At 57.4% G+C, this 27978-nt stretch overlaps 1 protein-coding gene across 1 annotated transcript; it reads right to left on the bottom strand.

Moving 5' to 3' along the window:
- Positions 1–1017: 1017 nt before the first annotated feature.
- Positions 1018–27978, bottom strand: IGF2BP2 (insulin like growth factor 2 mRNA binding protein 2). Its single transcript, XM_056358240.1, is given in 18 exon segments — positions 1018–2700; positions 3228–3341; positions 3642–3773; positions 4010–4084; positions 4351–4467; positions 4634–4699; positions 6130–6153; positions 7082–7210; positions 7400–7535; positions 7811–7933; positions 8436–8570; positions 12643–12915; positions 15183–15246; positions 15784–15835; positions 16199–16219; positions 16221–16248; positions 27090–27150; positions 27673–27978. Coding segments are annotated over 18 exon segments (1836 nt in total). The 5' UTR covers positions 27863–27978; the 3' UTR covers positions 1018–2604.

Genomic DNA, 27978 nt, shown 5'->3' with positions numbered 1-27978 from the left:
GCACCCAGCCATTCCCAGTCCCAGCACCAGGAGCCCAGCCATTCCCAGTCCCAGTGCCAGGCGCCCAGCCATTCCCATTCCCAGCGCCAGGAGCCCAGCCATTCCCAGTCCCAGCGCCAGGCACCCAGCCATTCCCATTCCCAGTGCCAGGAGCCCAGCCATTCCCAGTCCCAGCACCAGGCACCCAGCCATTCCCATTCCCAGCGCCAGGAGCCCAGCCATTCCCAGTGCCTGGAGCCCAGCCATTCCCAGTCCCATCACCAGGCACCCAGCCATTCCCAGTGACAGGAGCCCAGCCATTCCCATTCCCAACACCAGGCACCCAGCCATTCCCAGTGCCTGGAGCCCAGCCATTCCCAGTCCCAGCACCAGGCACCCAGCCATTCCCATTCCCAACACCAGGCACCCAGCCATTCCCAGTGACAGGAGCCCAGCCATTCCCATTCCCAGCGCCAGGCACCCAGCCATTCCCATTCCCAACACCAGGCACCCAGCCATTCCCAGTGACAGGAGCCCAGCCATTCCCATTCCCAGCGCCAGGAGCCCAGCCATTCCCATTCCCAGCACCAGGCACCCAGCCATTCCCATTCCCAACACCAGGAGCCCAGCCATTCCCAGCGCCAGGCACCCAGCCATTCCCATTCCCAGTTCCTTGAGCCCAGCCATTCCCACCGCCCCGGGCTACGGGGGGCAGCAAATACAAAACCTGATACTTTTCTTTGTACCACTTGCACTACAGGTGGGGACGGGCCTTTTTCTGTGCCCTGCACCTTTCCCAACCACGTCGGCGTGGCAAGTGGTGCGGCTGTGGTTTGGTACAGCAACGCCTGGCAAGGCCCGCAACCATTGCCCTGCCCCCCATCCCCCGCGAAAAAGCCCCCCCCATCCAGCCCTTCGCCCCAGCAGCACGGCTCTGGCTGCCCCGGGAGAGGGGGCGGCCGGGGGGAACCCAACCCCCAAACTCAGCTTGGCTGTGACCAACTCGAGGCACTCGAAAGAAAGCAACGGATAACAAGCTCAGGCTCGTTAGCTGGATATATTTCACTTTTTTTCGTCTGTTTTTGTTGCTGGGTTGGTTTTTCACAGAACACTCCACAGTAGAGGAAAAGTTGCAGCCCGGGGGTCCGGCGCTGGCCCTGGCCCCTCACCCAGCACACGGCACACGCCGGGGCCACGCTGCTCTGTCCCTCCTCTTGCCCGTCAGGTTTCACCGCTTTCAGTTATTGGGCTTCTTTTTCTTTCTACCCTCTTTTTTTTTTTTTTTTTTTTTTAATGTTTGGGGGTGGGTTTTGTGGGTGTTTGGGGTTTTTTTTCTTTTTTTTTTTTTCTTTTTAAACATTTCTCAAGCTTTCTCTGAAGGAATGGCCACTGGCTCTCAGCTAGCAGAAGGAGACTACAGAAGAGCTCTGGGACACGTGGGATGGTTTCCTTCTCCTGCCTCACAGCTGACTTGGTCAAGATCGTTTTCCAACTTGTTTTTTATTAAAAAAATAAAAAAATGCTCCAACTATCAGTTTTACAAGGCATACAAAATCTCTAAAAGGGAGACACAAGCGCAAGGTGCTGAGGTACGAAAACCTGAGGTAGTTTTTGTGTGTGTGTGTGTATGCGTGTGTCATGGGGGTATGTGTGTTTTGTTTTATTTTTTTTTTTAATTTTGCTGGTTTTTCCAGCCCTGGGCTGATAACCTCTCATCAATCTGCTGGGTTCTCCCCCTCCCCACATTGTCCCCTCCTCTCCCTGCAGCGGGGACCCGTCCCCTGAGCTCCCTGCTCAGGGATGCGGGTGCCAAGCGCGGCGGGGCGGGCGGTGATGGGAGAGGGGGGGGTACGGACAGACAGACAGACAGACAGACAGCCGGAGAGGGGGACAGGAGGGATGCAAACCCCAGCTCTGGACTCTGTGAAGCAAAGAGGAAAGGGTGTGTGAAAGAGATTCCTCTTTTAGGAGACGGTATCCCTTCTGTTGGCTCATACAGGCACTGCTCTTCTCAAAGCCCTTAAGAAATCACTTTTGAACACTCATTTAATATTTTCTTTTTCTTCCCCTGCTGGCAATCCTACATCTCTGCTCTACTGTGCATTAGAGAACCAATGGACTAGCTCCTTTCCTTAAAACTCTAGAAAAGCCTGCTTTTGCTAAAAACAACCATCCCCCTCCCCCGACCCCTTTGAAATTAAAAAAAGAATTAAAAAAAAAAAAATTCTTACGAAACTTAAAAATCAGCGTTAGTTTCATTATCGATATATTAATTCTAAAAATCGAGGAGCGCTGTGCGCTGCAGCCCCCCACGCCGGGCAAGCTCCCCTCGCCGTGCCTGGATGAAACAGGTGGCTTTTAGGAAATTAAAAATAAAAATATCTCTCTGCCTATGTTAGTCCAACTAAAGGGATAGCGTCAGGAAGCGACGGAGTAAGGGGGAGGCTGCGGGATGGAGAGAGCCCTCCCCGTACCCCTCCGCTGCACATCCTCGCAGCGCCCTGGCCACGGGGTGGGGGGGCTCGGGGGGGTCTTTGGTTTGCTCCCCTGACCTGCTGGGGGGTCCGGCGACGGCAGCGGCGGGGTTACATTCATCGGGCGGTGCTGGCCGGCACGGCGGGAGCCTCACTTGCTGTGCTGCGAGGCTGGGGCTCCCTGAGAGTGTTTCTGTTCCTGCTGCTTCACCTGCTGTACGATTTCCCTGATCTTGCGCTGTGCAGTCTTCGGTGGGATCGAGAAGTGGGCGTCAGGGTGGGCACCGCGCGCAGCCGCTCCCCCCAGCCACAACAGCATCTTGCCGCTCATCGCCCTCCAACTTTTAATAGTAGGGGACAAGCATGCAGTAATTAAGGATATGCTAACGAAGGAGCCATTCTGCTCCCGCACAGCTGCGGGTGGAGCACTGCCGGGTTTTAACGGGCTGCTTCTGTCACTCCTCCAGAGCCTGGGGTTTGGCTGCTGCCACCCTGCTCAAGCACCCTCAAGAAGGGATGCGGGACCTTCCTGCTGGCACTGACGCCAGAGAGGAGCAGATTCACACCCCGGGCATCTAAGACACCATCAAGCCAGCCTTTAAATCTAATGCTTGCACAGCTGGGAAGAGCTGCCAGAACCCCTTAGTGCATCCCGGGTGCACAGGAACCATGCGGAACAGAGCTGCAGGATGCCCAGGCAGCGCTGTGCTCGGCAGCTTTCCTTGGTGGGTTAAACTGGTTGGGAATATTGGAAAGGCCACAGCCAAACCTTACCTGACTGGCAAAAAAATGCCCAATGATTTTAACGATGACCTCCTCGTTCTCGTCTGGGGTTTGGTCTCGCGGCACAATCACTTCTGCACTAGTTAAATTTTGCAGTTCGTTTACCTGGAGCAAATAACAGATCCCAAGGTTTGGTTGTGGAAGAGCCAAAATCCTCCCCTGCTGGTGTCAGCCCTGGCTCCGAGCCCGCGCACAGCACCAGGCTGCATGGGGCGCACCCTGTCCCCCTCCCTGGGACAGTCACCACCCAGTGAGAGCCACCACCAGGACACGGGGCTGGGGTCAAGGCCTTGCCGCAGTCACCGAGCGCCTGGGCTTTGCCCCCCAGGGCGGGCAGGGGCGATGGGTGATGCCCAGCTCTGCAGTCCTGGGGCAGAGGGGAGCATCCCCACACCCCCCACCTACCGTCTTGCCACCTTTGCCTATCACGCGGCCGGCAGCGAAGGAAGGCACCTTGATGTGGGCTTCAAGCTTCACTTCTTCTTTCGGGTTAAAGAAGTTTTCCTCTTTCAGCTTCCCAAATATTCGCCCCTGGGCCTGGAGAGCGAGACACAAGGGAAGTGAAACCATCGGGCAGCAGTTCTGGCAGTGCCTCTGTGCCCTCCGTCCCTAGGGGCGATGATGTACCGATGTCTGGCAGCATCAAAACCACGGTACCGAGCAAACAGCCCCCCAGCACTCAGAGGGAGACAGAGCCAGGCTGGCAGCACAGCAGCGACCAAAGGGATGCTCTCGATTGTCCCTCAGCCGCCCCCACCCCGCGGCCAGCGCACCTTGAACTGAGCCTCGGGCGGCCCCGTGATGATGACCATCCGCTCGTTGGCATCGGGACCTTCTGCTGGGGCGATCTGCGGGGGGACGGGGGAGGAGGAGTGTGAGCAGGGCCCCGCTGTGGCAAGACCTCCCCCCGTGCTGGATGTCCCCCCATGCAGGAGCATCCCCCTACATCGGGGCATCCCCTTCCACCCAAGCATGGGTGATAACCAGTGTCACAGGACTGTGTACTAATGTGGGGAGCAGCATCGCTCCCCGATGGCTCCCGTTCACTGCCCTCAGCAGTAGGAAGGGGAAACAAGGCGCAAACCTGGGGCCAGCCCCGCAGCACCCTGCTCACCTTGATGGAGGCACCAGCAAACCGTGCCAGCTGCTTGATATGCTGCCCCTTCTTCCCGATGATGGCCCCCACCGCCTGCGTCGGGATGAACAAGTTCACAACCTCCTGCTCCGGCAGCTGGCAGGGGCACAGAAGAGCAAGACGGTCAGGGGACCAGCTGGACTGGGGTGGGGGTTGCCCCCCCTGCCAGCACCCCAGGGCAGCGGCTGCCCCCCGGCCACATGCCCACCCTCCCACGGTGCCCGAGCAAAGGTCTCACGGAGGGAGGTGCCGGGGCACTCACGGGGTGCTGATGGGGGAAGGCGCCAGCTGGGGTGGCTCCGTACAGACCCGAAAGGTACGCAGAGCTCTAGGGCAGGAGAGAAAACAAGGGTCAGTGACATTCCCAACGTGCCAGGCCCCTTCCTGGCCGCCCCCAGCCTGACATGGAGCAGCGTGCCACCATGAGCCTGGCAGGGACACGGGGACAACCCTTCAGCCCCCTGGAACTCCCCCCGGGGAGCGCAGGTGCACAGCGGGGCGAGCTGCAGCGCGGCTCCTGCGTGAGCACAGCGAGGCTGCGAGGTGGATGGGGGCTCCCAGTTACCCCCAGCCCCTCCCTGCTACTATTTTTTTGGCTGTGTCCTACTACTGTTTACAGCAGAAAACTGGCCTCTACGGCCTTTCAGAGCATCCACAACCCTGGAAAGCCAAAACCCTGCTGCAAAACCCTGCAGAGAAGGTGGGGGTTTGGTGAGAACCAAGCGAAATGTCTGGTTAGGCTCCAATTTCCACCACTGTTTCCCTTCTCCAGTTCCAAGAGAAGAAAAAGCCAAGGCTGAAGATGTTCTCCCAAGACCGGGGCTGGGGACAGGGAGAAAGCCGTGGGTCTCTCCACGGCACAAAGGGGTGCATCCCAGCAACCCAACTCAACTCCGCTTCAACTCTTCAGTGTCTCAAATACATCAACGTTTCTCCTGGCAGCAGACACAACTCTCTCCCGCTCTGGATGCAAGCGCAACCAGTTGCTACCTGCAAACCACGGTTATTTGGGTGGAGAGGACCCAGTTCCCCTGCCCACAGCTGATGTGGCTCTTGCTCCCAGCCCTCTACTTAAACCTGCTGCGCTGAGGTTTGCGCTCTCCCTCGCACCGAGATCATGCTCCCTGTGCCCACCCTCTGCTCCTGGCCACAGGCTGCTCCACGTCTCCTATACCATCGTGTCCTCTCCTGCCCAGCTGGTCCTTGTGGCCAGCGTGGGCACTGAACCTCCCCAGCTCCCCCCCCGTTCACTGTGAGGCTCCTTCCTCATCTTCCATCCTCGCCAGGTCTCTAGAGCTCCAAGAGCTGAAGCTCCAGCCACCGGTCCCAGGTCCTGCTGAGGACATGATCAGAAGTGACCACTCTGAGGTGTGAAAACACGAAGTACTTGAGGGGAAGGAGCTGCCATAGAGCCAGGCTGGTTCCTGTTAGGTATTTTTTTGGCAGCTCCTCGGTTTACTATAAAGAAACAACGATGGCAGAAGCAACTGCTCCTCTTGGCCTCGCCAGGATGGCTTTAAAAAGGCCACACAGACGCCGCCCGTGAGGAGACCTGCCTGGCTCCGCTCCATCACGCCAGCAAACGTTCCAGCAGACCCTTCCCAAAGGCTGCGCTCACTGGGGTGGTGGATGCAGGAGCAGCCCCCCCCTCCCCCACCGGGCTGGCAGTGCAGGCAGACCGAGGGGCCCTCGGTGCCTCCGCGGCCATCGCACCCACCACGCTCGTCCAGCCCTCTGCAACGCCAGCCTGGCACTCACCGTTCTCCTCCGACCGCTCTGCTGCTGGCGTCGCCAGGAAAAGAAAACAGCACAAGTAAATTAACCCGCGTGCCGGTCGCCGTGCAGCCAAAGCATCCCAGCAGGAGTATTTAGAGACTAACGGAGACTGACCACAGAGCCTGGTCACCCTGAGGGTGTTCTCCAGCTGCCAGCAGGTTGGGGATGGACCTTCTGCCTCAGCACTATGGCCGGCGTGTCTTCCTGACACTGGACCACGCTGCCAGCGTGTGACCTCAGTGGTTTTAAAACTGCCTCCCAGGCTTGCTTTGCCCCAGGTCTCGCAGCCACAGCATCCCAAGGAAGAGGAAACCCCTTGCCTATGAACTCAGGTGACGACTGGCACCCAACAACTACAACCCTTTGGGCGTAGGGCAGGGATCAATGCTGATGGCGCTGGTTGCTCAGGGTGGGCTGCTCATCCCCCTTCACCCTACACTCCACGTGCCCTGTGACGATGCTGGTGGGTTCAGGTGGCCACCAAGAACAGACCCACAGGGCACAACCCAGTCCACACCATCCCAATCCAGCAGTGGGTTTGGGGTCAGGACAGAAGACCACCTGTGTGCGTTTTCCATGCTGGCATCAGCACAGATTGCCCCCAGCCACCTTCAGAGACCGGCAACCTTGGGACACAGACGGTCCTTAAACACAGGTTAAACCCAGCTCAGCCCACGGGGATGCAGCTGATCTTCCCAGGGAGCTAAATCCAAGGAGCGACGAGCCACATTCATTCACTGCCTTCTCCACTTTGCTACTGCAATGAGCATCTTCCCCAAACGGCCAAGAGCCAGAGCTCTTGTTCAAGGCTCCCCATGAGATGGCACCTACAGCCACCGTGTCCACCCAAACTCAAGAGCTACAGCAGCAGAGTCCAGCGACCACTCTGCCCCCAAGAACGCGTCCCCCGCACCCCAGAACTTCTTGCACTTACTGCAAACGGGTGGCACGGGGTGGCCGCTGCAGCCCCTCGGGCGCCTGGGGTGGATGGGAGCATGGACAGCCCCGTCGAGAAGATGCCCAAAGCACTGAGGTTCAGACCTGGGATCAGGTTGGCTTGTTGCTGGGAAAGCAAAGACGTGGAGAAACGTGTAAAAGGCAGAGCGGGGTTCCCACCACAGTGTGGACACAACGGGTGAAGGCCTGCCGCCAGCCCTCGCCGTAACAGACCGGCTGCCCCCCAGTTGTCTCCCAGCCGCCTCAGCACGGCCCTGAAGCGGCGGCATCCCAGGCGGGAGGGCTGGGAGCTTACATTGACGGCCACCACGTCGTTCTCGTAGGCCTCGCGCAGCTTCTTCATGATTTCCACTTCGGCATTGGAGCACGCCTCCGTGCTGCCCTTCACCGTGATGGTCCGCTCAGGGTTATAAATGGTTAAATCCTGCAAGCTACCCCACAGATACATCCAGAGGCACGGTTACATTTTTTTCCCCGGTTAAAAAATGAAAAAAAACCCCAAAACACTGGAAAACTAAACTCGCCCGGAGACAGCAGGGGACCACACGCCCTCTTCCCTGCCCAAGCCCACCATCCACCCGGGATGAGGAACACCCACCCGGGATGAGGAACGTGCATGAGAGGATGCAACTGCTGTTTTCTGGCTCCTCCGCTGCCCGTACCGTGCTGGGTAGAAGGGGATGGCTTGGTGTTCACCACGACTTACGGGGAGATGGTGATCTTCGTGCCTGTGTCCTGCTCAATCTTCTTGAGGTTGCGGCCCTCCTTGCCGATCAACCTCCCCACCAAACTGTTGTGTGCTAGGATTTTCAAGGGAATCTCTTCTGCTCTAAAATGGGATTAAAAAATAAAATCTAAATTTCCACCTGGCCAAGAAACCAATTTCCAGCAACGGGCACTAACGATGGGGTGGAAGGAGCAGAAGAACCACCACCGTTTCCCCCACTGTATCTCCCCATCTTCATATAGATCCATAGTGAGGATACATCAGGCTCTAGCCCTATATATAGAACAACATATAGAGAGCACAAAAGTGTCCTCGGGGACTTCCCCAGCCTAGAGGCACACCTGTATTTTGTTCTCCAAGTTTGCCTACATGCTCTCTGGATCCCACCCCAGCTTCTGGTCTCTACAGCACTGTCAACCCCACCACGGAGAAGTCACGAAGCTCTCAGTCATTCACTGACCCACGACTCCATCCTGAAACTCCCAATGCCAGCCATTCCCCCGGGGGGTGGCAGGTGACAGAAGACGGCTGCTTCTCCACCGATGGCCGAATTTACCTCTCGTCCACCAAACCTGCCCTTTTTGCTGAGCCAAGGGGCACTTACGATTTAGTTTCATCCGCCTCCTTCTGCATGATATCAAGGATCATGCGACAGGCTTCGGAACACCCCTCTGGCGTGGCATGGATGGTGATGGGCTTTTCAGCGGCGCCAGCGTTCTCCTTCCGATGGATGTCAACCCTACAGTGAAACAATCAGCAGAGAGGAGCCCCCTGAGATGTGTCTGGCATGTCACGAAGGCTTTCCAGAGCTCAGAGCTGAGCCCGCTGTCGGCAGAAAAGCTCATTTCAACACCTGCGCAAGCTCTGGGGGGAACCTGGGTCTTGCTGACATACATCTACCATCACCGGGTCTCATGCAAGCCCAGGCAGTGTCTCACTTCGGTTGGCTTAGATCAGATTTGAGCTACGTTCACCTTTACGACCTGAAGTCTGCCCAGGAGCTGAGGGATCTCAAGCAACGTCAAACAATGCATCAAGAGGGGACGGAACCAATCCTCAACTGGCCAAAGCCCTGTGCAACCTGTCTGTCATCTCTGATGCCAGCCTGCCTGGAGCAGGAGCCTGGATTAGAGGTCTCCAGAGGTCCCTTCCAACCTCAACCTCTCTCCGCACAACACCCGAGGCTGCCCAGCAACTTGCCACAACCATTGCGTGTTGTTTGGGACAGAGAGACAACTTACCCATAGGCAGCGTGTGTCACGACACGGGGCCACACGTCAACAACAGCGCTCGTACTCACGCCCTTCCGCGGGAGACCAGAAAGCTCTCCCTTGCGCACCGGCAGGCACCGCGCTCTAGCTCCTCTGGTCCTCCCCTCAGCTCATGGCGGGGAGGAGGCACGTGCCTCCAGCTCGCTCCTCACCGCTCAACCGTACCTGGCAAAGCCCTGAGAGAGAGGGAGAGAGGAAAGCAGGGTAGGAGACTCCCACACGTCAACCACGCGTCTTGGAGAACAGGGGTAAGCGACTGTTCTATCTTCTCCACGCGAGTCCGCGCGCTCTTCCCACCGGAGGATGATGCTGTGCAGCCGTCCTGGCATTGGACACCACCTCGGTGTCCCCATCACTGCTTCAGCAAGGGCCAGGCTGGCCCACATCTTCTGAGAAGATGCAGTAGCGGCCGCTCAGCCACTCAGTGGATGCCACCAGTGCTCAGCTCCAACACGGTGCCCTCCAGCCATGACTCTGTTTTCACAAGAGGTCCCCATCCTGACCGGGATCATTCAGGGGTGCTGCTGTGCATGCAAGGCCAAGGGTCGTGGTGGAAAGTCACCCCTAACCAGCACATTTGGATGCTGCAGGGTCACAGTGGGTTTGCACAGCTCAGCTCTTCCAGGAGCTCAAGAGACAGTGTGTAGGAACAAGGACGCTTCATCTACAGGTAGAAGGGAAGCACGTGGGTGAACCTTCCCTGAGATAAGGCGGGAGCCCTTGAACCAGCTTCAGAAGGGACCTCAGGGTGGCTTCATCTGAGCACCGAAGGTGGAATGAAGACAGAGTCTGATCCCTTTTGCAGGCCACATCTCTCCAGATCTCCTGTGGCTTCAGCTAGAGCTGCTCAGGCAGGAGACTGGTCCTACTTGGACTGTGCAATGAGGTGCTGGAGGCATGGCCACCGCCGAGCTCCCCCTGCCCTTTGGTTACGTCTACAGCACCGTGACCCAGCTGCATGCTGTGTGACGCCCTCCAAGGCGCTCCCAGCTGTGGAGCTCCATCAGCTTGACTTGGAGGACCTGCTCCTTCAGAGGCAGCACCCAGCAGATGCAGGGACACCCGCTGCCACCCCCTCCACCAGGGAGAAGGTAAACGCATCACGACATGCCACGAGAGGCGATGACAGGCCCATGCTCCAGAGCGGTGCCACAACATCGCACCGCATTGAAGCTCCCAGCTGGGGGGAACCGATGAGGGATCCATGGCTGCCCCAACAAATCCCACAGACAGGAGTCAGGTAGCTTCTTGAACCCAGGAGCAGTAGAGGCTGGTGGAGATGAGGCATGCAGCTGAGACTTTGTACCAAAGAAGGGCCAAGAGCCATGGATGGGCTGAATGGACGCACCAATGTGATGAGTACCCTGGACAAGCCCAGGAGAGGAACACAGGCCAGGTTTCTGGCTGATCACCAACCCATCCCAAACCTGGACGTGTAGGTGCAAGCTCAGTTTGCAGAAGATGGGGCGCCAGGAAGGGGCCGCTGCACTTGGGCAGGTTCCACCCTGAAGAGCTGGAGGGTGGAGGAGAGCTTTGGGCTTTCCAGCATGTCCCACTGCTGCACAGCTCCATTCCAACAGGAGGATGGAGAAGGAGACCCTCAACTCCCTCATCCCATCAGCAGCTGTGCATGGGACCCTGGGGTGCTGCAGGCAGGGGAGACAACAGGGACAGGGCAGGTTTTCCCCTGGTGCAGCAGGAAAAAAACTCCAAAACACCTTATGGGGGGCTGGGAACGCTTCAGAGCGGTGGCCGTGAGGGACAGCCCTCTCAAGGTGGACACTATGGTCTGCATGTAGGGTTATCCTGGCTCCATGGCTGCTTGGTAGCAATGGTCCTCTTCTTATCAAGTTACAAGGGCTGCGGCTGCTGTGGAAGGTTGTCTGGGAGGTGAGCTCTTGGTCTGGACACCTCTTCAGCCAAGGAAGAAGATGGCTCAACCTAGAGACAGTTTTGTCCCCTGGAGCTCAGGAGCATCTCTAGGCACTTCTAGCATCTTCTCTAGGGGAAGAGAGGGGCAAAGTCCTATGTGACCAGAGGAATCCAGGACCCAGCGTCGCTCTGAGCAGGAGCAGGGGCTGGGCAACAGGATGTCACCAGCACCCTCGTCCCCAGGATTGTCACACCTCTGGGTGAGCGTGGCCCGAGCAGGGGCAGAGCAGCCGGCTGGCACCCCAGACTGAAGGCAATGGTCTCCTGCGACTGCCCAGGCCGGGTGCATGAGGTCCCCCTTGCCCAAGGCTGGAGCAGAGGTGGTGGCCCACCACGGCACATGGCCTCCTTGGGCAGGGCAGGAGAAGTGAGCGCATGGAGCATGGCCTTCCTCCACAGCACCAGGTCTCCAGGGCAGGCTCAGGGACACAGCCCACAAGGAGGGACAGCTCAGTGGCAGGAACTGCCCCAGGCAGCAGCATTTGGCCTCGTGGTCAGAAGAAACCGGCGGCTGGTGCCGGCCACCTTCCTTGCCAAGCTCAGGGCTGGCAAAGGGCCACCTTCCAGCCTTGGGTGGCAAGGACACAGCTACACCTGCTGCTCATCACACCAGGGGACTCACCTGGTGAAGAAGGGCTTCTGGCCAACCAGGACCAGCTCACAGCTACTAGGTGGCCACATCCTAGGGCTAGCCAGGCTCAAAATGCTCCTCGCCCTACCACCTGCCCCCTTTCCGTACAAACCTCTTCCCACAAACCCAGTACTGGGGTTCGGTTTGCTGGGCTGCGGAGTGGCGCGTCTTCCTACCTCCTGCTCAAGCAGACACGCTATTACCAAATCATTTGCCTCTAAAAGCTTCTCTGAGAACTAGGATGCCCTGGAGGATGTTCTGGTAAAGGAGTCCTATGTCCTGTGGGATCACTGGGTTCAGGATGATGAGCATGGGAGAAGACAGCTTTGGGTTAAACACAAACAAATCCAGGCAGGAGCAAACCATGCAGGAAAACCATGCAGAAAATCAAGAGGCGAAATCAATGTGAACATCGACAAGAGAAACATGGAAAACTTTGGCAAGACAGTCCCCCCCTTCCCTTTTTTGGGGTTTGTTTTTTTTTTTTCTTTCTTCAAAAATAAACATACTAGAAGGCAACAAAAGGCTTCAAACAGTTACCAAAAACCCGTCCTCCTCAGGGCAGCGCTCCCAGTGCCCCTCTCCCCCCCAACAGCCCACACAGGGCTCTGCAGGATGAGCGAACCCCGAGCGCGAGGACCGCCCAGGCACCGACCGCTGCACCTCGGATCCCCCTTCAGCGCTGTACCCCCCAAACTTGCCGTTTCTCCCTAAAACCTTGGCCCCAGCCATTCTTGGAATTAGGCTTTAGAAACTCACTACCGGCCTTTCGGAACGTGCATCCCCCTCTTGGCACTACCCAGACCAGCCTGGCCAGCAGGAACGGTTCAGGACGTGGGCTCTGCCACCACCCCACAAAGGCTGCACCCCAAGAAAACAGCACTGGCTGGCACCCAGAAGCCCTGAGCGCATGGAGGACCCATGCCAGGGACCTACAGCACCCTACGGAAGGAAACAAAACCATTCGAGGTACTTACTTGGACTGGGTTTGCTTAGTAAGGTTCTTTATGGTCAAGCCCTCCTTTCCTATGATCGCACCAACAAACTGCGTGGGCACCAGCATCCGCAGTGGGAAATCGAGCTGTTTGGGCTGCGAGGAGCCCCCTGGGGAGGAGCCCCGCTCCCTGGAAGAGTGGCCCCCACGACGGGATCGCTGCGGGGGCGGAGGGGAGCTCACCTCTTCATCCGGGATGTAGGAAATCTTGAAGGAATAGTTCTCAAACTGGTGGTCACTCAGCTTCTCAATTGCTCTGCAAGGTAGGGAGATGTGGAAGGTGGGGAGGGGCTCTCCGGGGACGGGCAGCCCCCCCAGCACTTGCCCTTGTAGACCGTGGTCCCTCCCCAGTCTGGGGAAGGTGGCCGCGGGAAGCCAAATCCCCCCGCTTTCCCCGTGCGGAGGGGCTCCAAGCAAGAGCTGGCACTCCATGGAGAAGGACGTGGCACAGGATACCCTTCCAGCGGGAACCCCAACTCCCTTTCCAGTTTGGTGAGGCTGGGCATGCACCACCCGGACCTTCCCGTCACCCCAAGCCCCTCCTCAGCAGTGGGATGCTCAACCACGAGTCTGCCAGGACTGCTGGGAGCGGCGACAGCATCAGCCACGCTTCTTCCCTCCGCTACCGCGTCTCGCTCTGGCTGTTCGTAGGCAGGTGTACGACCCCGCCACTGCCAGCAGCTGCACCCAGCGAGGACCTCTGCAGCTTCACCGTCCCCTTCCAAAACCAGCACAGCACCCCGCTGGCTGAGCTCTCCGCCGAGGTCTTCCCTTCACCTCTTCCCAACGCAACCGTGCTCTAAATCACACACACAGACCCACGAACCACCCTGGCCTTTCCTCCCATCACTCGTTTCTGTGCCAAGCTGCTGAACACCACCTAAGACAGGCATCAGTCCAGCTGGATGCGACCCATCACAGCATCTTCTCTTCACGAAGCCTCATACCCCAGAGCGTCAAGCACTGCCGTGTCGGTGAGACTCTGTCTTCCTTTTTTCTTGCCACCCATCCCAAGACACAGCAGCTCATGGCACGTTTACCTGTGGTCCGTGGCACCTTCGAGGCTGGAGCACACCCAGCATGGCCACCCCAACAGAGCCAAGGAAGACTCTCCTCTGGCCTCCTGGACCAGCAGATCATTCTTCCCATCTCTGTCACCACAAGGCCAACCTGGTGATGGGTCAACTCAGATGGAAAGTTGCCGGAAAGTCCATCAGCAAACGGATTCTTGGCAAAGGGTCTTCCTTGCGTGGGGTCTGCCTGGCTCTTGGTCATACCAAAAATACCCTGGCCACCAAGTGTGAGATGTGCTCACCACTTCCTCGCAGCTAACTTAGGACTGGTGTCCAGCACAGGGCTAAAGTCTCTACAAGCCTGTAACAAAGCATTTAGCTTGAAACAGCCCTTGCATTTCTGAAATAACCCCCAATTTGTTTGGTTTTTTCCTCTGCTGGCTACAATAAATCTTCAACCATGTCTTCACACAGCCCCACTGCACTGATGCACAGGCTCATCGGGTTCTTCCGTCCTTTTCAAGTTTTTCTTGACAGGTGGCTTTTCTTCAAGTGTGCGTCTGCACAACATGCAGGTGACCTACCCTCCGCTGCTCTCCCTCCCCTGCAGAGCCCGGCCACGGACCCCCGGCTCCCTCCCACCCTCTAACTAGTTATTCGGCCACCCAAAGGCCCTCTCTTGTCTACGGCCGACGCACTCTGACAGCCTTTTACGTGTCGACCAGATGGTGTCTCTTGACTCCAGGAAGCAGGAGACAACAGTCTCTGCTTTTTGGTCTCCAACTTGAACCTTCCCCACATGGCAGAGGGTACTCAAGTCTCCCATCACCACAGAGTTTCTTCACCATCTCTCCCACTTCCTTCACCATATGCCACCTCTCCAGCAGCTTGGGCTGGGTGGTTGGACTGGTGATTAATCCAGTACATTCCCAGTTTAGGTCTGGACTTCTAGCCTGGGAAGATGACTCCTTGACCCACTGCTTATCTGACCCAACCCTCAGCTTCCTAGAGCGCTTTGCTCCCTCAAGACAAGGCCAGCGGGACCCTGCAAAGAACCTCGTAGGAAGGACAGTGTCCAAAGGCAAGATGGCACATCACAATGCCCCTTGGGGACAAGAGAAGGCACAGGGGAAGAGGGGACAACCACAGGGCTGATGGCTCCAGGCTGGTCCAGCCATGCCTGTGCATGTATGGTGGGGCACCATGAGAAACCATCTCCCATGTGAAGGAAGAAGGCAGGAGACCACCCAGTGGTGGGATGAAGAGAAGACTGCTGGCAGAAGACACGGAAGATGACACAGCTCAAGACAAACCTAATACCTGCCTGCTGTACCTCGAGAAGATACACAGACAGCCCTTAAGGCACCTGAAGCTTACACTGTAAGAGCTCCGAAACAAGCCAAGGAGGCTCAGAGAGGAGACAAAAAGAAGCCTGGAAGATACCTGGGATTCCTCGGGAGAAGTTCAGGTGGTGTGAAACTATGGGCAAAACAAAGCAAAACCCACTTACACTTTTGCTTCTTCTTTAGTTGCATACGTTACGTTGACAACAGCTGTTTCTGTGTCTGTGTTGACTGGGGGAAAATCAAGAGAAGGAGCGTTAGAGCAGGGAGGAGAGAGACATCACCGCTGCTCCCGGCCCCCCCGTACCTGTCCTGTGGGGGATGGCCCCGACCGCCACCTACACTTTTGCACCGCTGTATTTTCCCCCAGCACGAGGAGTGGGCTGGTCTGGCAAAGGACTGGGAGGTGCCAAGGCTGGACCCTGCCACCCCTGCCAGGGGGGACGCACAGCCGGACATCACCAATCCACCAGCAGACCCCAAACAACACCCGGCTGGTTTTCACTTGCACGGAGAATTGGGATTTTAATTTGCCGGCAACCAGAAGCCCCAGGGGATGGAGGACCGACAGCCTGTGCCGTCCCACCAGCGGACAGGTGGCCCCATCACTGCCAGCAGGGCTTGTGTCCATAGGGAAAACCACTTTAGCCCAGTACCGAAGACTGGGAAAACTAGGGTTCACCCCAGCAGGTGTTGTCCAGCGTGGGGAGAGCTGGGGAACAGTGCTGGGGCTTTCACACAGATGAGGACCATGCTGGACCACCTCACCTTGCTCTACGTTCTCCACCGTCCCATACTGAGCTAAGAGGCCATCCAGCACCTGGGGGAGAGAGCACAAACAGGGCAAGTGAGGCAGGCAGGAGGGGCTGCCCGACAGGCACGGAGGGGCAGGGAAGAGCCTGCTGCACCCGCAGACACCCTCCGAAGCGCCAGCGTCACCCAACCGCTTACATGCCTTCCCCCATCTGCCTCCCGTCACCCCCACTCCCCAGCTCCGGAACCCACAAGCAGGTGGGGGGAGATGGAGCCCAGTTCACGCTCAGCCTCCCTCCTGGTTTTACTGGGGAAGGTAAATGGTGGCCAGCATGCGGAGCGCACGCTCCCGCGGCACAGCTCGCGGTGCTCGGCAGGGCTGATGGAGGAGGAGGAGAACGGGATGCGTTTGGGATCGTCCGCTTCTTACCTCCCACTGCAGGTGGGGGGGGGATATTTCGGATCTGGATCTTCCTGCTCCTGCAAAGACAAAGCCAGGGTTAGGGCCTGCCGGCACGCCGCCGCAGGAGGGGAAAGGCCTCCTGGGGACCCGGCGGTGCTGGGGAGAACCCGCCAAAGCATCCCGCTCCCCCACGCCCCCCTGGAGCAGCCCAGCCCCGGGGAAAGCCACTTCTCCCAGCCTTGCCCGGTCACCACGCACCGAGGCCGAAGCTGTCTCCAGAACACTCCATGCTCTCGCCGGCGGCTGAGTTTCCAAGGAAACCTCCTGAAACAGCCTCTGCAGAGCCACGGCCACACAGGGATGGCTGGGACACGTGCACTGAGCGCACTGCCCCGGGCCACCTGGCTGGGTGGGGACGGGACCCCCAAGAGCCACCATGGCCAGCCCTGCTACGCCTTGAGGGGGGCTCTCAAAAAGCGCATCCTGCCAATGTCCACCACCTCCCAGCAACGCGGGGCTGCTTTCCGTGGGGAAACCTACACACATATCCTGGGAGGCCTGCCCTTGGAGATGGCCAGCGTGCCTGACCTTGCCTGGTTGCACCCCCGACCTTGCCTGGTTGCACCCCCAATGTCGCCACGGCACAGCCTCAGGCGCGGATGCGCAGGAACCATTGCAGAGGCCTCCCAAGAGGTAACAGCCACCAAGTGCCTCCCCATCCTGGCTGCAAGATGACGTGTTTGGGCAAGTGGGGTGTTCGGAGACACCCAAGTCCACGGAGAATCCAGCCACGCCGTGAACTCGCGCACTGTCCACCCAGATCAGCATCCCTAACCCTGCCCGTAGTCCCTCAGCTCCAGCCAAAGCAGCGCCCTGCTCCCACCTGGCCCAGCTCGAAGCTCCATCAGAGCAGAGCCAGACCACCTCTCCCAGCACCAGGGCTACGTTTTGTGACCGAGCCACCCCGTGGCACACGCACACAGCCGGGTTTCAGGAGCTGACCGGCAGCTGGAAGCCACCTTGGCAAAGCTTTGCCCTGCCTTGGGACAAGCTCAGGGAGGACACCCGGCAGGCATGGCACCACCAGCCTGAAGGCAAGCAGCCGCCGGCAGCCCCAGCCGATGGCCAGCAACAGCCAGGGGCTTTGGGCCAAATCCTACAGGAGTGGTGAGAGGAGCTCTGCTCACCTGCAACCCATCAACATCCCAACACCCTGGTCCCACCAGCAGCCTTCCAACAGCTGGCAAATGGCTCCAAACTTTGGCCCAAGCAGCGAGGATGGCCCCTGCACCCTCTGCTCGTCACACAGGTGCGCCCCAAGCCCCTGCAAACAATTTTGGCAGCTAAAAAGTTTCTCAGGTCTTTTGGGGCCAGTCACTGGGGACTGGGAGGAAATGTGGGGCACGGCAAGAACCAGAGGACGGGCTGGCTTTCACGCAGAGCCCACCACAGCCCGGGCTGGCGGGAGCCGTGCATCGCAGTGCTGGGGGCTGGTGAGCTCCAGACACGACCTTTCTGCCTCCACAGTGGCAGCACGCTCCGCTTGCTCCCAGTTTAACAGCACAGGGCAACGGGAACCTTGGGACGGGCAGCCATCTGCCTTGGGAAGCAGGAATTGGGGGTGCAGCACGAGCAGCGTGACTCTGAGGATGCTGGTGGATACGTGCAGCGATCCGGGGCGCCTGCCCCCACGAGCGAGAAAGGGGCAGCAGGGAAAGGACGTGCCCTGCGATGTGGGGGATTATTTTATTTTAAAATTAGACACATTAAAACTAGACAGCCACGGGAGTATGTTTTCTGCTCCCCACGTATATTTATAGATGCACACACGAATAGATGCTGGTGGCTTCTCCTGGCAGAGCAAATGGTTTGCACGAGGATTTCCTCTCCCCTAATTAAGCATCTCATTGATGACTAGCAATTAATAATAAGGAAAGAAAAGATGGGCTGCCCATGGGGACACAAAAGGGCTTGTACATTTATTCTGAGCCTTAATGTTATCAGCATTTTAGGTTTAAAAACAAGGGGGTGGGGAAAACCCAGAGCCCAGCCCAGGAGAAGGACCACGGTCACACAAAGCAGCTGAAGCCACCGAGGAGCCTCGTATCTCGTGGTGCTGCTCACGCAGGTATGGCCAGCAGTGCGACCAGCGACAGACAACAAACCCTGCACTCGCACCCAGCCCAGGAGGTGGCCTCAATAAAACCCTGCAGGGGGTTGACAGACCTTCCCCCAGGGATCCAGGGATCCTGCGTACGGCCATCCCTGCTGACCGGTCACCTCCCTGCCCTGGCCAAGAACCCTGCCCGGCTCGCAGGGATGGCTCTGCCTATCAGAAGAAATCGGTCACTGCAAAAAAGTGGGGAAGCCAGAGCTGGGGGAAATGGTGCTCTCCTGCAGCGCTACCAAACCCCTCTCCTCCAGCAGCCACCGGCTCATGTCCCAAGCTGCCACCCAGGATTTCAAGGCTGTGCATGCAGCTGTAAGATCCTTGCGAGGCAAGGAGGAAGACTCATCCCATCCCACCCAACGCCACCCCTGGCCAGAAATGAGGCGGTGAGGAGGACCGGGACCAAGGGGGACCATGGCAATGACCATCCTGCACTACTTGCCAACAGCCAAAACCCCTCTCCTGCCCATCCCTGCCACCTGCCCAGGGCTGACGCCGCATCCAGTACTAACGCTCTGCAGGGCCCACTCCACAAAACAGGAATGTTTCATTTATAAAAACACACTAACATTTCCCAGAGGGGTGATTAAGACACCCAAGTCCACTCCTGAGCGGTGCTGTGCTGAGCTCCTGGGGCACTGCTCCTGCCTGCTCCAAGAGATGCATCCTGCCCCTGCGCCGAGCGGTGACACGCTGCCAGGCTGCCCCAGCGAGCCCCAGCCCAGGTGCCAGCAAGGCGCAAACCATCGGCACCCGAAAGCTCTCCGGGAAAAAGCCCTTCCCAGCTGCATGAGCCCAACCGAAGCCCAGGACCGGCCTCTCCCGCTGGCAGAGTGCCCCACATGCTGCCCTGTTGGTCCTGCCACCTTCCAGCCCCAAAACAGGGCGGGCGGCACCATCACCTGCCGTATCCCGAGATGCCAGCGCTCAGCTGCAAGCCATGGCTCCAGCCATCCGCCCCCCCAGCCTGGCGACCACCTGTGCCCACGGGATGCCACAGGCTGGACCACGCAGAAGCCACTCTCCTTTTGGGGTTCACCTGGCTCGGCTCAGCCCGTCACCAAAGCCCAGCAGCACGGGGGACATGGGGCATTCTGAAGCAGCTCATCCAAGCACAAGCGGCCCGCTGGCCAGGCGTGGTCCCCTCGCCAGCGTGTTGGCAGCCGCTCTAGAAACGCCTCTGCCTTGAACTGAACCGCACCGGGGCTGTCGCCTCCCGCACCTCGGCCAAGGGAGATGCCAGGGCAGCCCCGGTCCCCCGAGGAGCTGCCTCATCCCCTCCGTGCCGCTCGCCCACCTCCCGACACACCCAAGGAGAAGGACCACAGCGAGGCGGTGTATAACCCCACCTCCCAGGGGACACTACAGCACATTCCCACTTCCCAGCATCCATCCAGGCTGATGCAGAGCACCTAAAGCTACCCAAATAGCGCTCAAGGCTTCACCCCCACCACCTGGCGAGTCTCCCAGTTGCTCATTATCACTGCTCAGCATTTAAAAGAAGGTTATTACTCCTACTGGGTGTATTTTTAATAGCTCTCGTAATTCCCTACCTGGTCAAAGCCGTGCTGGACCACGCGTGGTCATAGCTGACGGAGTGATGGATGTGTATCCAGGGCCATCATCTATTATTCCCAGGGCTGGGGTACGGACCATGCGCGGTCCTCATGGGACAGGGCAGCAGAGCTCAAGGCCACCCTCCTCCAACACCACTCCTGAGAGGACTCTGGAGCAGAGAATTCCTTTGTTTTGATTTTCCTCACTCCTCCCAAAACCTGGGAGACTGGGGACTGATTTCAGCATGCGCACACAGCCCCCAGCGCACGACCGCATGATGAAGGCAGCAGCCACGGTTCACCCAACCTGTTTTGCAGCAGACTGGTAGGAATTTAAGAAAAAAATAATAAATCACAATGACCAGTAACTACAGGTACAACGTTTGTGAAAAAATACTTCATTGTGTGGCACGAGCAGCCGTAGCAAGCTGCCCTGGGACAACCACCCTCCTGCTCCTCCCTACCCCTGCACCCACCAGCCATCTCGGTGCCCAGTCCAGGACAAAATGCCCAGTGGCAATTGAGCATCACCTGCAAGTGCTAAAGAAAATCAGACTTATATAGGTTCCCCTGATTTTTTGCCCTTCTAAATTCAATCAAAATCAGTCCTGATTGCTAGCGGCTACTCTGGCTCGAGGAAGAACCACCTCCTCCACCCCAGAGCTGGGTTTTGGGTACCGCATGCCAGCTGGCACCGCAGGCAGGGCGAAGGGGCCGGCGTTCTAAGCGAGCGAGGCTGCAAGCTGGGTTCACGAAATAATCCACGACGGAGCTGTGCTATATTTTGTGCATCCATTAGACCGAAATTGCAAGGCCAACATCACAACCCTGCAGGGAAAGGGGATGGAAAACCGACAGCCACCAGCATCACCGGCTGATGTCCACAAACGAGAGCTTCACATGCCAGATTACCCGTACTTGCTGAAATCAACCAATAAAACAGGAAGATGCCTTAAAACTTGCAGTTTATTCCCCAGAATCAGGTGGACTGGTTTTCTTTGGCACATCTCTCCCCCTTCCAGCAGCTCAGGTAGGCAGCAGAACTCGCACGGCTCCATAGCCACCCATAGCTCCCAAGGAAATAACACGTAACAGCACTCCCCCCCCAAATCCAGGGATGCAGAACAAGAAAAATAAGAATGTGATGGAGCTGTGAAATGGAAACAACAAGCCACCAGGCCCCCTGCTCAACCTCCACGAGCCCACCCTGCATCTGCTCATGCCTCCCCTGCCCCATCAGGCTGCAGCTCCATGGACCACCCCCCGGTCCCCCGTGTCCCCCCCTGCCCCGGGTCTCCTGCCCCCGAGGGCCCTCCCCTCCCAGAGGCACTGGGGAACCATAAAATCAATTTCACTGACCTGGCTTCAATGCAAGCCGTACAGTGGTATGTAAGGGTGGCTTCACCACTGTTTGCCCTAAAAAATGAAGATTTTTTCTAGTCCAGCTTTGCAATATCTCACTATAATAAAGCCATAAAGGGAATTTATCACCTTCCACCTCAGATCAGTACTAAGGGCAGAGAAAACACTGTCTGGCAGCTCCTGCTTTCAATAAAAATCAGTTTTCAACAGAACTGGGGGAAAAAAACCAGGGGTGAAACGTGCTGGAAACGAACCATCTCCCCGGCAGCCCTGCCTGCTTCATGAAATATTTTTCCCAGGCAAGAAAACATACAAAACATGACGCTCGTCATCAGGTAGGGACTAAACTCAGCCCCACCTGAATTTTTCAGACCCAGCAACCCAGAGCCTGAGACTGACACGGTCCCTGAACCAGGCAGGGAAGGTGGCGGTGGTTGGGTTTGCGTCTCTCAATTATTCCATATATTTTTTTGGTCTATTGGGGTTGTCCTCAACAAGTTTTGCTCTCATCCAACCCAACCCAGCAGCGGATCTTAACAAGCAACGGCACTGTCAGCGCTGGGCTGGATAAGCATTAAAGAGCTGCCCCAGTTTCAACCAGTTGCCAAGAGCATCGCAGATGCGTCTGCTCCAGTTCCCCTCCCAGCCCAGGGGCTTTGCCTTGACACTCTTAAGGAATTAAAATCCGTTCACGTTAAAGCCCAGTCCTCTTCTGCAGGACAAACAACCTGCTGAGGGATGGAGCGGGGGGGCAGCAAGGACAGCACGTGATTGATACATCCCCGTGAGCTGGGGATGTATTAACAATAGGGATGAATGGGAAATAACGTCCCATCTGTCACAGCTTTTCAAGATTAAGGGGGGGGGGGCAGGGGGGAAGAGGAGGGAAAAAAAGGAAAAGAGGAGGGAAAAAAAAAAGAAAAAAGGGAGGGGGGAGAAAAAGTGGGGGAAGGGAGGGTAGAAAAGAAAAAAAGAGGGAGGGAAAACTTAAAAGAGGGAGGGAAAAGGAAAATAAGGGGGAGAGGAGGGGAAAAATAACACACACACACACCCCCCCGCACCCCCATTCAGTATCGGGATGAAGGGGAACACCAAGCCCTGTGTGGGAGCAGGGCTGCCAGCCCCGCTGTGCCGGGCAGGGGGGCACACACAGCGCTGCTGCAAGGGGGGCTCAACCACACCAGGCTCCCAGCCCCTGCCACCCGAAGCCACCCCCCCAGCCCCAGCACCCACCTCTCCCTGGGGGAGTGCCAGCGAGCTGGGCTAAGCAGGGCATCAATGTGATACCCAACGGGGCAAAAAGGCAAGTTCACACAACTGGAGGAACTATACATTGATAAAAATAGGTAACTCATGACATTCACGTATCATCTTCCTTTCGGCTCTGGCCTCTCCCTAGTGCCTTCACACCCAGGCAGGCTTGACGGCGGTACCAAGAAGTGCCCCAGCAGGCTGCAGCATGGCCTCGGTCAGCCTCTTGCATCATCTGTACCCACGCACTGTCCTGCATCCCTGATAGCACCCCGCTCCCATCCCTGCAACCCCAGTGACATCCTGCCCCCATCCCTGATGGCAACCCGCTCCCATCCCTGCATCCCTGATGCCATCCTGCTCCTATCCCTGATGCCGTCCTGCTCCCGTCCCCGCATCCCTGATGCCATCCTGCTCCCGTCCCCGCATCCCTGATGCCAGCACCCGGCTCCCATCCCCGCATCCCTGATGCCAGCACCCGGCTCCCATCCCCGCATCCCTGATGCCAGCACCCCGCTCCCATCCCCAGCTCCTGGCGGGCAGCGAAGAACCAAGCAAAAAGGCAGCTAAAGAAAAATAAAGCAAGTCAGCTGCCACCAGCGCCCAGCTGACCCACACCTGAACAGACAGAATAAAACCAGCAATGGCATCACACCCAGCCGCGACAAGCACCAGGGTCAGCCTAGGAAAGGGGCAGCCCCCCCAGGGCCTTCTCCCAGCCAGCTCCACAGGGAACAGCACCCACGGAACCCTGCCACCCACCCAGCAGGCACCACGAGGGGGGTTCCCCACGCCTGATGCCACCAGCATCGCCCTGGCAATATCATTTTTGTGTGTGTATACACACTATATATATATATAAAAAAAATAAAATATATATAAGTATTGTTTTAATATATATAAACATACATTGAAAAGTATCTTTTATACATATATACTTTTACTACCTACATATTAAAATACCTTTAAAAGCACATATAGTATCTTATATGTAGTATCTTTATATCTATTTAGTATCTTTATTTTTACATAAAAGATACTAAATGCTTTAAAAACTAAACCACCCATTATTACTTTATATAAATATGAAAGACCCTGAAATACATTAAACAGCTATAGTTAAGACCCGGAGCAGGACGGCGAGCAGCCCCACTTTCAGCACTCCGCATCCCCCTCCAGCCTGGCGTAACCCAGCACTCACCACACACAAGAAAATCCCCAGCAAGTTTAATTCCCTTGGCAAAGCGAAGCAAACCCTCCCCACGCTGCGGCCCGAGAAAAATCTCTTCTTGCCCTTTAGGTTTCTCTAATTAATTTTTTTTTTTAAATTAGACACATTAAAACTAGACAGCCACGGGAGTATGTTTTCTGCTCCCCACGTATATTTATAGATGCACACACAAATAGATGCTGGTGGCTTCTCCTGGCAGAGCAAATGGTTTGCACGAGGATTTCCTCTCCCCTAATTAAGCATCTCATTGACGACAAGCAATTAATAATAAGGAAAGAAAAGATGGGCTGCCCATGGGGACACAAAAGGGCTTGTACATTTATTCTGAGCCTTAATGTTATCAGCATTTTAGGTTTAAAAACAAGGGGGTGGGGGAAAACAAGTAAATAAACAACTAAATAAAGCCAAAATACACAGAAACAAGAATTGAATTGATGCTCAAGAGAGGAAAAATTATTTAAGGCTAATTCCTTTTGAAACAGGAGAAAATCCTGCATGTCTCACAAAATCACCCCCAGCAAAGCTGCCTGGGCAGGCAGTTCCATCACCACCCCCCTGGCAACCTCTGCCCGCAGCAAAACCCCCTAAGTTTCGCCATTTACTAGATTAGCAAAAAAAAAAATAATATATGTTTTTTTTAATATTACAGTGATGTCCAGCCTCCCCCTCCACGCGGTTAAGATGGATGTCCCTTGTGCTTTTATTTCTAATCGCTGAAAATTACAGCGGAAGCAGAATTTAAAAGGCACCTTCGCAATTGGGAACCCAAAAATGTCACCGGTTTGGGGACACCAAACAGGGCTTCGCTCCTTATTAAACTCCACATTTGTATCCAATGCTTGTATAAAAGTCAGCATTGGGGTGGCTGTGTTTTATTTTCTGTATTTCACAACCAACCCTGATTGTTTTGTTTTTTTCATCTCTTTCTTTCCCATGAACAGGATTTTCAAAGATTTCAGAGCTGTACCACCCATGTTTAAGGGGAAAGATGATGCCGCCTCCCTCACCGCCACGCTCCAGATACAGAATACTCCTGACGCGTGATTGCATCGCCCTGCTTTAAGCAAGTAAAAGCATTCCCTGCTCCTGCTGGGTCTAAAAATCAATTCAAAATTTAATCTTCAATTCTAAAATGGTGGGGGCGGGGGGGGGGGGGCGGGAAGAGGGGAATTTTTTTTCTTTAACTCTCCAAGGCATATTACAGCATATACAAGGGGAACAACAAAAAAAAAAAAAAACCAACAAAACAATCGAGATACTGTTGGATCCTTCCTATAGGAGCCGAAACCATTTGGCTGGCAGCAGAATGGCTGATTTTTAACTCGTGAGAGGCGGCTCGGCAGAGCGGGCAGGATCCACGCTCCTTCCCAGCGATGTCACGTTTAATTCCTGCCTTCGGAGAAACAGAAACAACCCCCTGCCAGCAGCTCCCAGCGCACCTCGAGGAATCCCTTCCCCGACCTACGGCAGCGAGGTGTCAGAAAATGGGTTTTCCAGCCCATTTCTTATCGAACCGTATTTCTGGGCGTCTAAACACAGCGGTAAAATCAGAGCTCCGTGAGATCGGGTTATAAAAATACAGGGCTCCAGGTGGACGCGGGGGAAGCGGCGGCATCGGCACCTCCCGGTCCCCAGCGCCGTGACGCAGAAACGCTGGGGGACGAGAGCCAAGATGGGCTCGGGTTCCCCAAGCCAAATTAAAACACAAACTCACTTAAATAACCAGCGGATTTTACCATCAGAGTCCCCCCCCCGAATTCCCAGCGCGTCTCTAGGGCTCAACCACAACTACAAAAATCGGATTTTCTACAAATTTGAAGCCCTTGGGGGGGGGGGGGGGGGGGGGGGGGACAGGGGACAGGACACGGACACACACACACGACACGACAACAACTACAACATGACCACGTGAGGCTCTGTTCCCTGCCAAAAATCACATTATAAAAATAAAATCTATAATCTACCGAGGCAAAGGCACGGTCCCTGTAGCTGGATATATTAGTATAAAGCAGAATATATTTTTTTAGCTGTGATAAGAAGATATCAGCTTTAAATTAGATCTCAATAACCTGAGGAAACTTGGGAGCCGAGCTGGCATAGAAAACTTGGAGCCAGCTGAAAACAGCCTGATGCAAAATAAATCGGCATTTATTTCTGGGCTGTTTACATGTCCTTTTTTCTTTCAAAACACAGAAGAAAAAAAAGTAGCAGCACCCCAGCCCGACGGAGAATTTAGGTAAAGGGGAATTCCTTGCTTACATCCCAAAGGTCGAGCCCCGGGTCCATGCTGCCTTTCCAAACTCCCAATTTCTGGCTCCATCACTCTTCCAGAGTCCTTGACAGAGCAGCTTGAGGCTGCTGCAGAGCGTCACCCTACAAATACTACAGCTGGCGTTTGGAGGGGGGGGGGGGGTGGGTTGTTGTTGGTTGGGGGGTTTTTTTTGCTTGTTTTCCAAGATTTTTGAAGGTAAGAGCGTGTGATCCCTGCCTAGGAAGAAACCCCACTCCGGCACACGTGATGCCGGGCACGAGCCGTTCCCCACTGAGCCTCAATTACACAACAGCGTGTCCCCCCCGCCGTCACTCCAAAATTAATGTCCTGACACCGATCTCCACACCGAGCCAACCATCCCGCAGGACCCTCCGGGGGGTCCCGGGCTTTTTCCCAGCGCACAGACCTTTTATCCCAACACATACTGGGGGGGTGAAAAACCAAAAATACTGTGTTGCGACGAGGGAGCGCGGTGATGGGGTGCGGGGTTACCTGCTCTACGGGGTGAGCGTGTCCCCAGCCCCACACCTGACCCCCAAGGGGGGTGGGCTCTGCCCCTCAAGCGTTCAGTGTCGGGGACCCCCGGCCGCCAGAGAGAGAGGAGCATTTGCAATGAACTAATTGCTCAATTCCTCATTAAAAACAACCTCCTCCTGCAGCGCGGGCGGCCCAGCTGCTGGGCGCCCCCCCGGGGAGACCCCCAGGCCACCCCCCCGGAGAAAGCGGAGGGCTGGGGAAGGGGGAGGGGGTGTTTTTCTTCACCCCCAAAAAGCCAAGCGGCTGTTTGCTGCTGGCCCGTCGGGAAGCGCCCGCCCGCCCCGCCCGCCGCGTACGGGGGGGCCGCGCTGCGGGACACCCAGGGGTGAGGGGGGGGCGGCCGGAGCGCTGCTGTGGGCCAGGAGCTCCGCTCCTTCGCTTCCCATCGCTTCCCATCGCTTCCCATCCCCCGCCTCCGCTCCCCAGAGCGAAAGTAAAACCCGGCGGGGCTCCCGCCTCGCCCCCCCCCCCCCCTCGCCGCTCCGCCGTGGGCCGGCGGGGGGGTGGGGGGGGGTGCGGGGGGGATGGCGAGCGGTTACCTGAGCTTTTTGGGCACGGAATAATCCACTTCCATCACTTTGCCGTGCAGCTCCACTTTCCCTGCGGAGACAGCGGGGCGCTCAGCATCACCCCGCGGCAGGCCCCCCCTGCTCCCCCCCTCTCAGCCCCCCGCCGCTGCCCGCCGCCCCCCCCCCCCCCCTCCCCGGGCCGCCCCCCCCGGCCGGGCCGCCCCCGGGCCGCCGCTGCCCTGCCCGCGCCCCGCCGCCCCCGGCCCCCTGCCGCCCCTTCGGCCGCCCTTTGCTCCGCGCCCCCGGTGAGTTGGGGCAGGGCTCCTCGTAAAATGGTTCCCGAGGGGGAGCGGGTGCCGGGGGGGCGGCGGGTAGGGGGGGTCCGCGCCCGGGCGCCTCTTAATAAAATCGAAGAAAAAAATCAGCGAAAAATCGCCGAGGGTTGGGGAAGAGCCGGGGCGGCCGCGGGAAGGAGCGCGTGGGGGGGGGGGGGGGGGATGCCCGGGGCTGGGGGCGCCGCGACACGGGGGAGCCCCGGCGGGGGGGGGAGGGGGGGGCGAGGCGGGGGGATGCCCGGGGGGGGGGCGGGGGGGGGCTGCGGCGCCTGGCTCACCCGAGAGGGTCTCGATGGCCCGGATGGCCCAGTTTTGGTCCGGGTAATCCACGAAGGCGTAGCCCGACTTGAGCAGGACCTGGCCGGCCAGGGGCAGCTTCCTCTCCCCGAAGAGCTGCTTCAGGTCCTCGGCGGTGGCGGCGGGGCTGAGGTTGCCGATGTAGAGCTTGTTCATCCTCCGCCGCTTCATGGGAGCCCCCCGGGCTCCTCCCCGCCCTCGGCGCCCGGTGGAGACGCGGGGACGGGAGGGTACGGCTCTGCGCCACCCGCCCTGCCCCAGCCCCAGCCCCGCAGGAGCCTGCGAGC

This window comes from Falco biarmicus, chromosome 13, assembly GCF_023638135.1.
Source record: "Falco biarmicus isolate bFalBia1 chromosome 13, bFalBia1.pri, whole genome shotgun sequence".
Classification (NCBI taxonomy): Eukaryota; Metazoa; Chordata; class Aves; order Falconiformes; family Falconidae; genus Falco; species Falco biarmicus.
The sequence above is the reverse complement of the archived record's forward strand: the minus strand, read 5'-3'. Positions and strand labels throughout refer to the sequence as shown.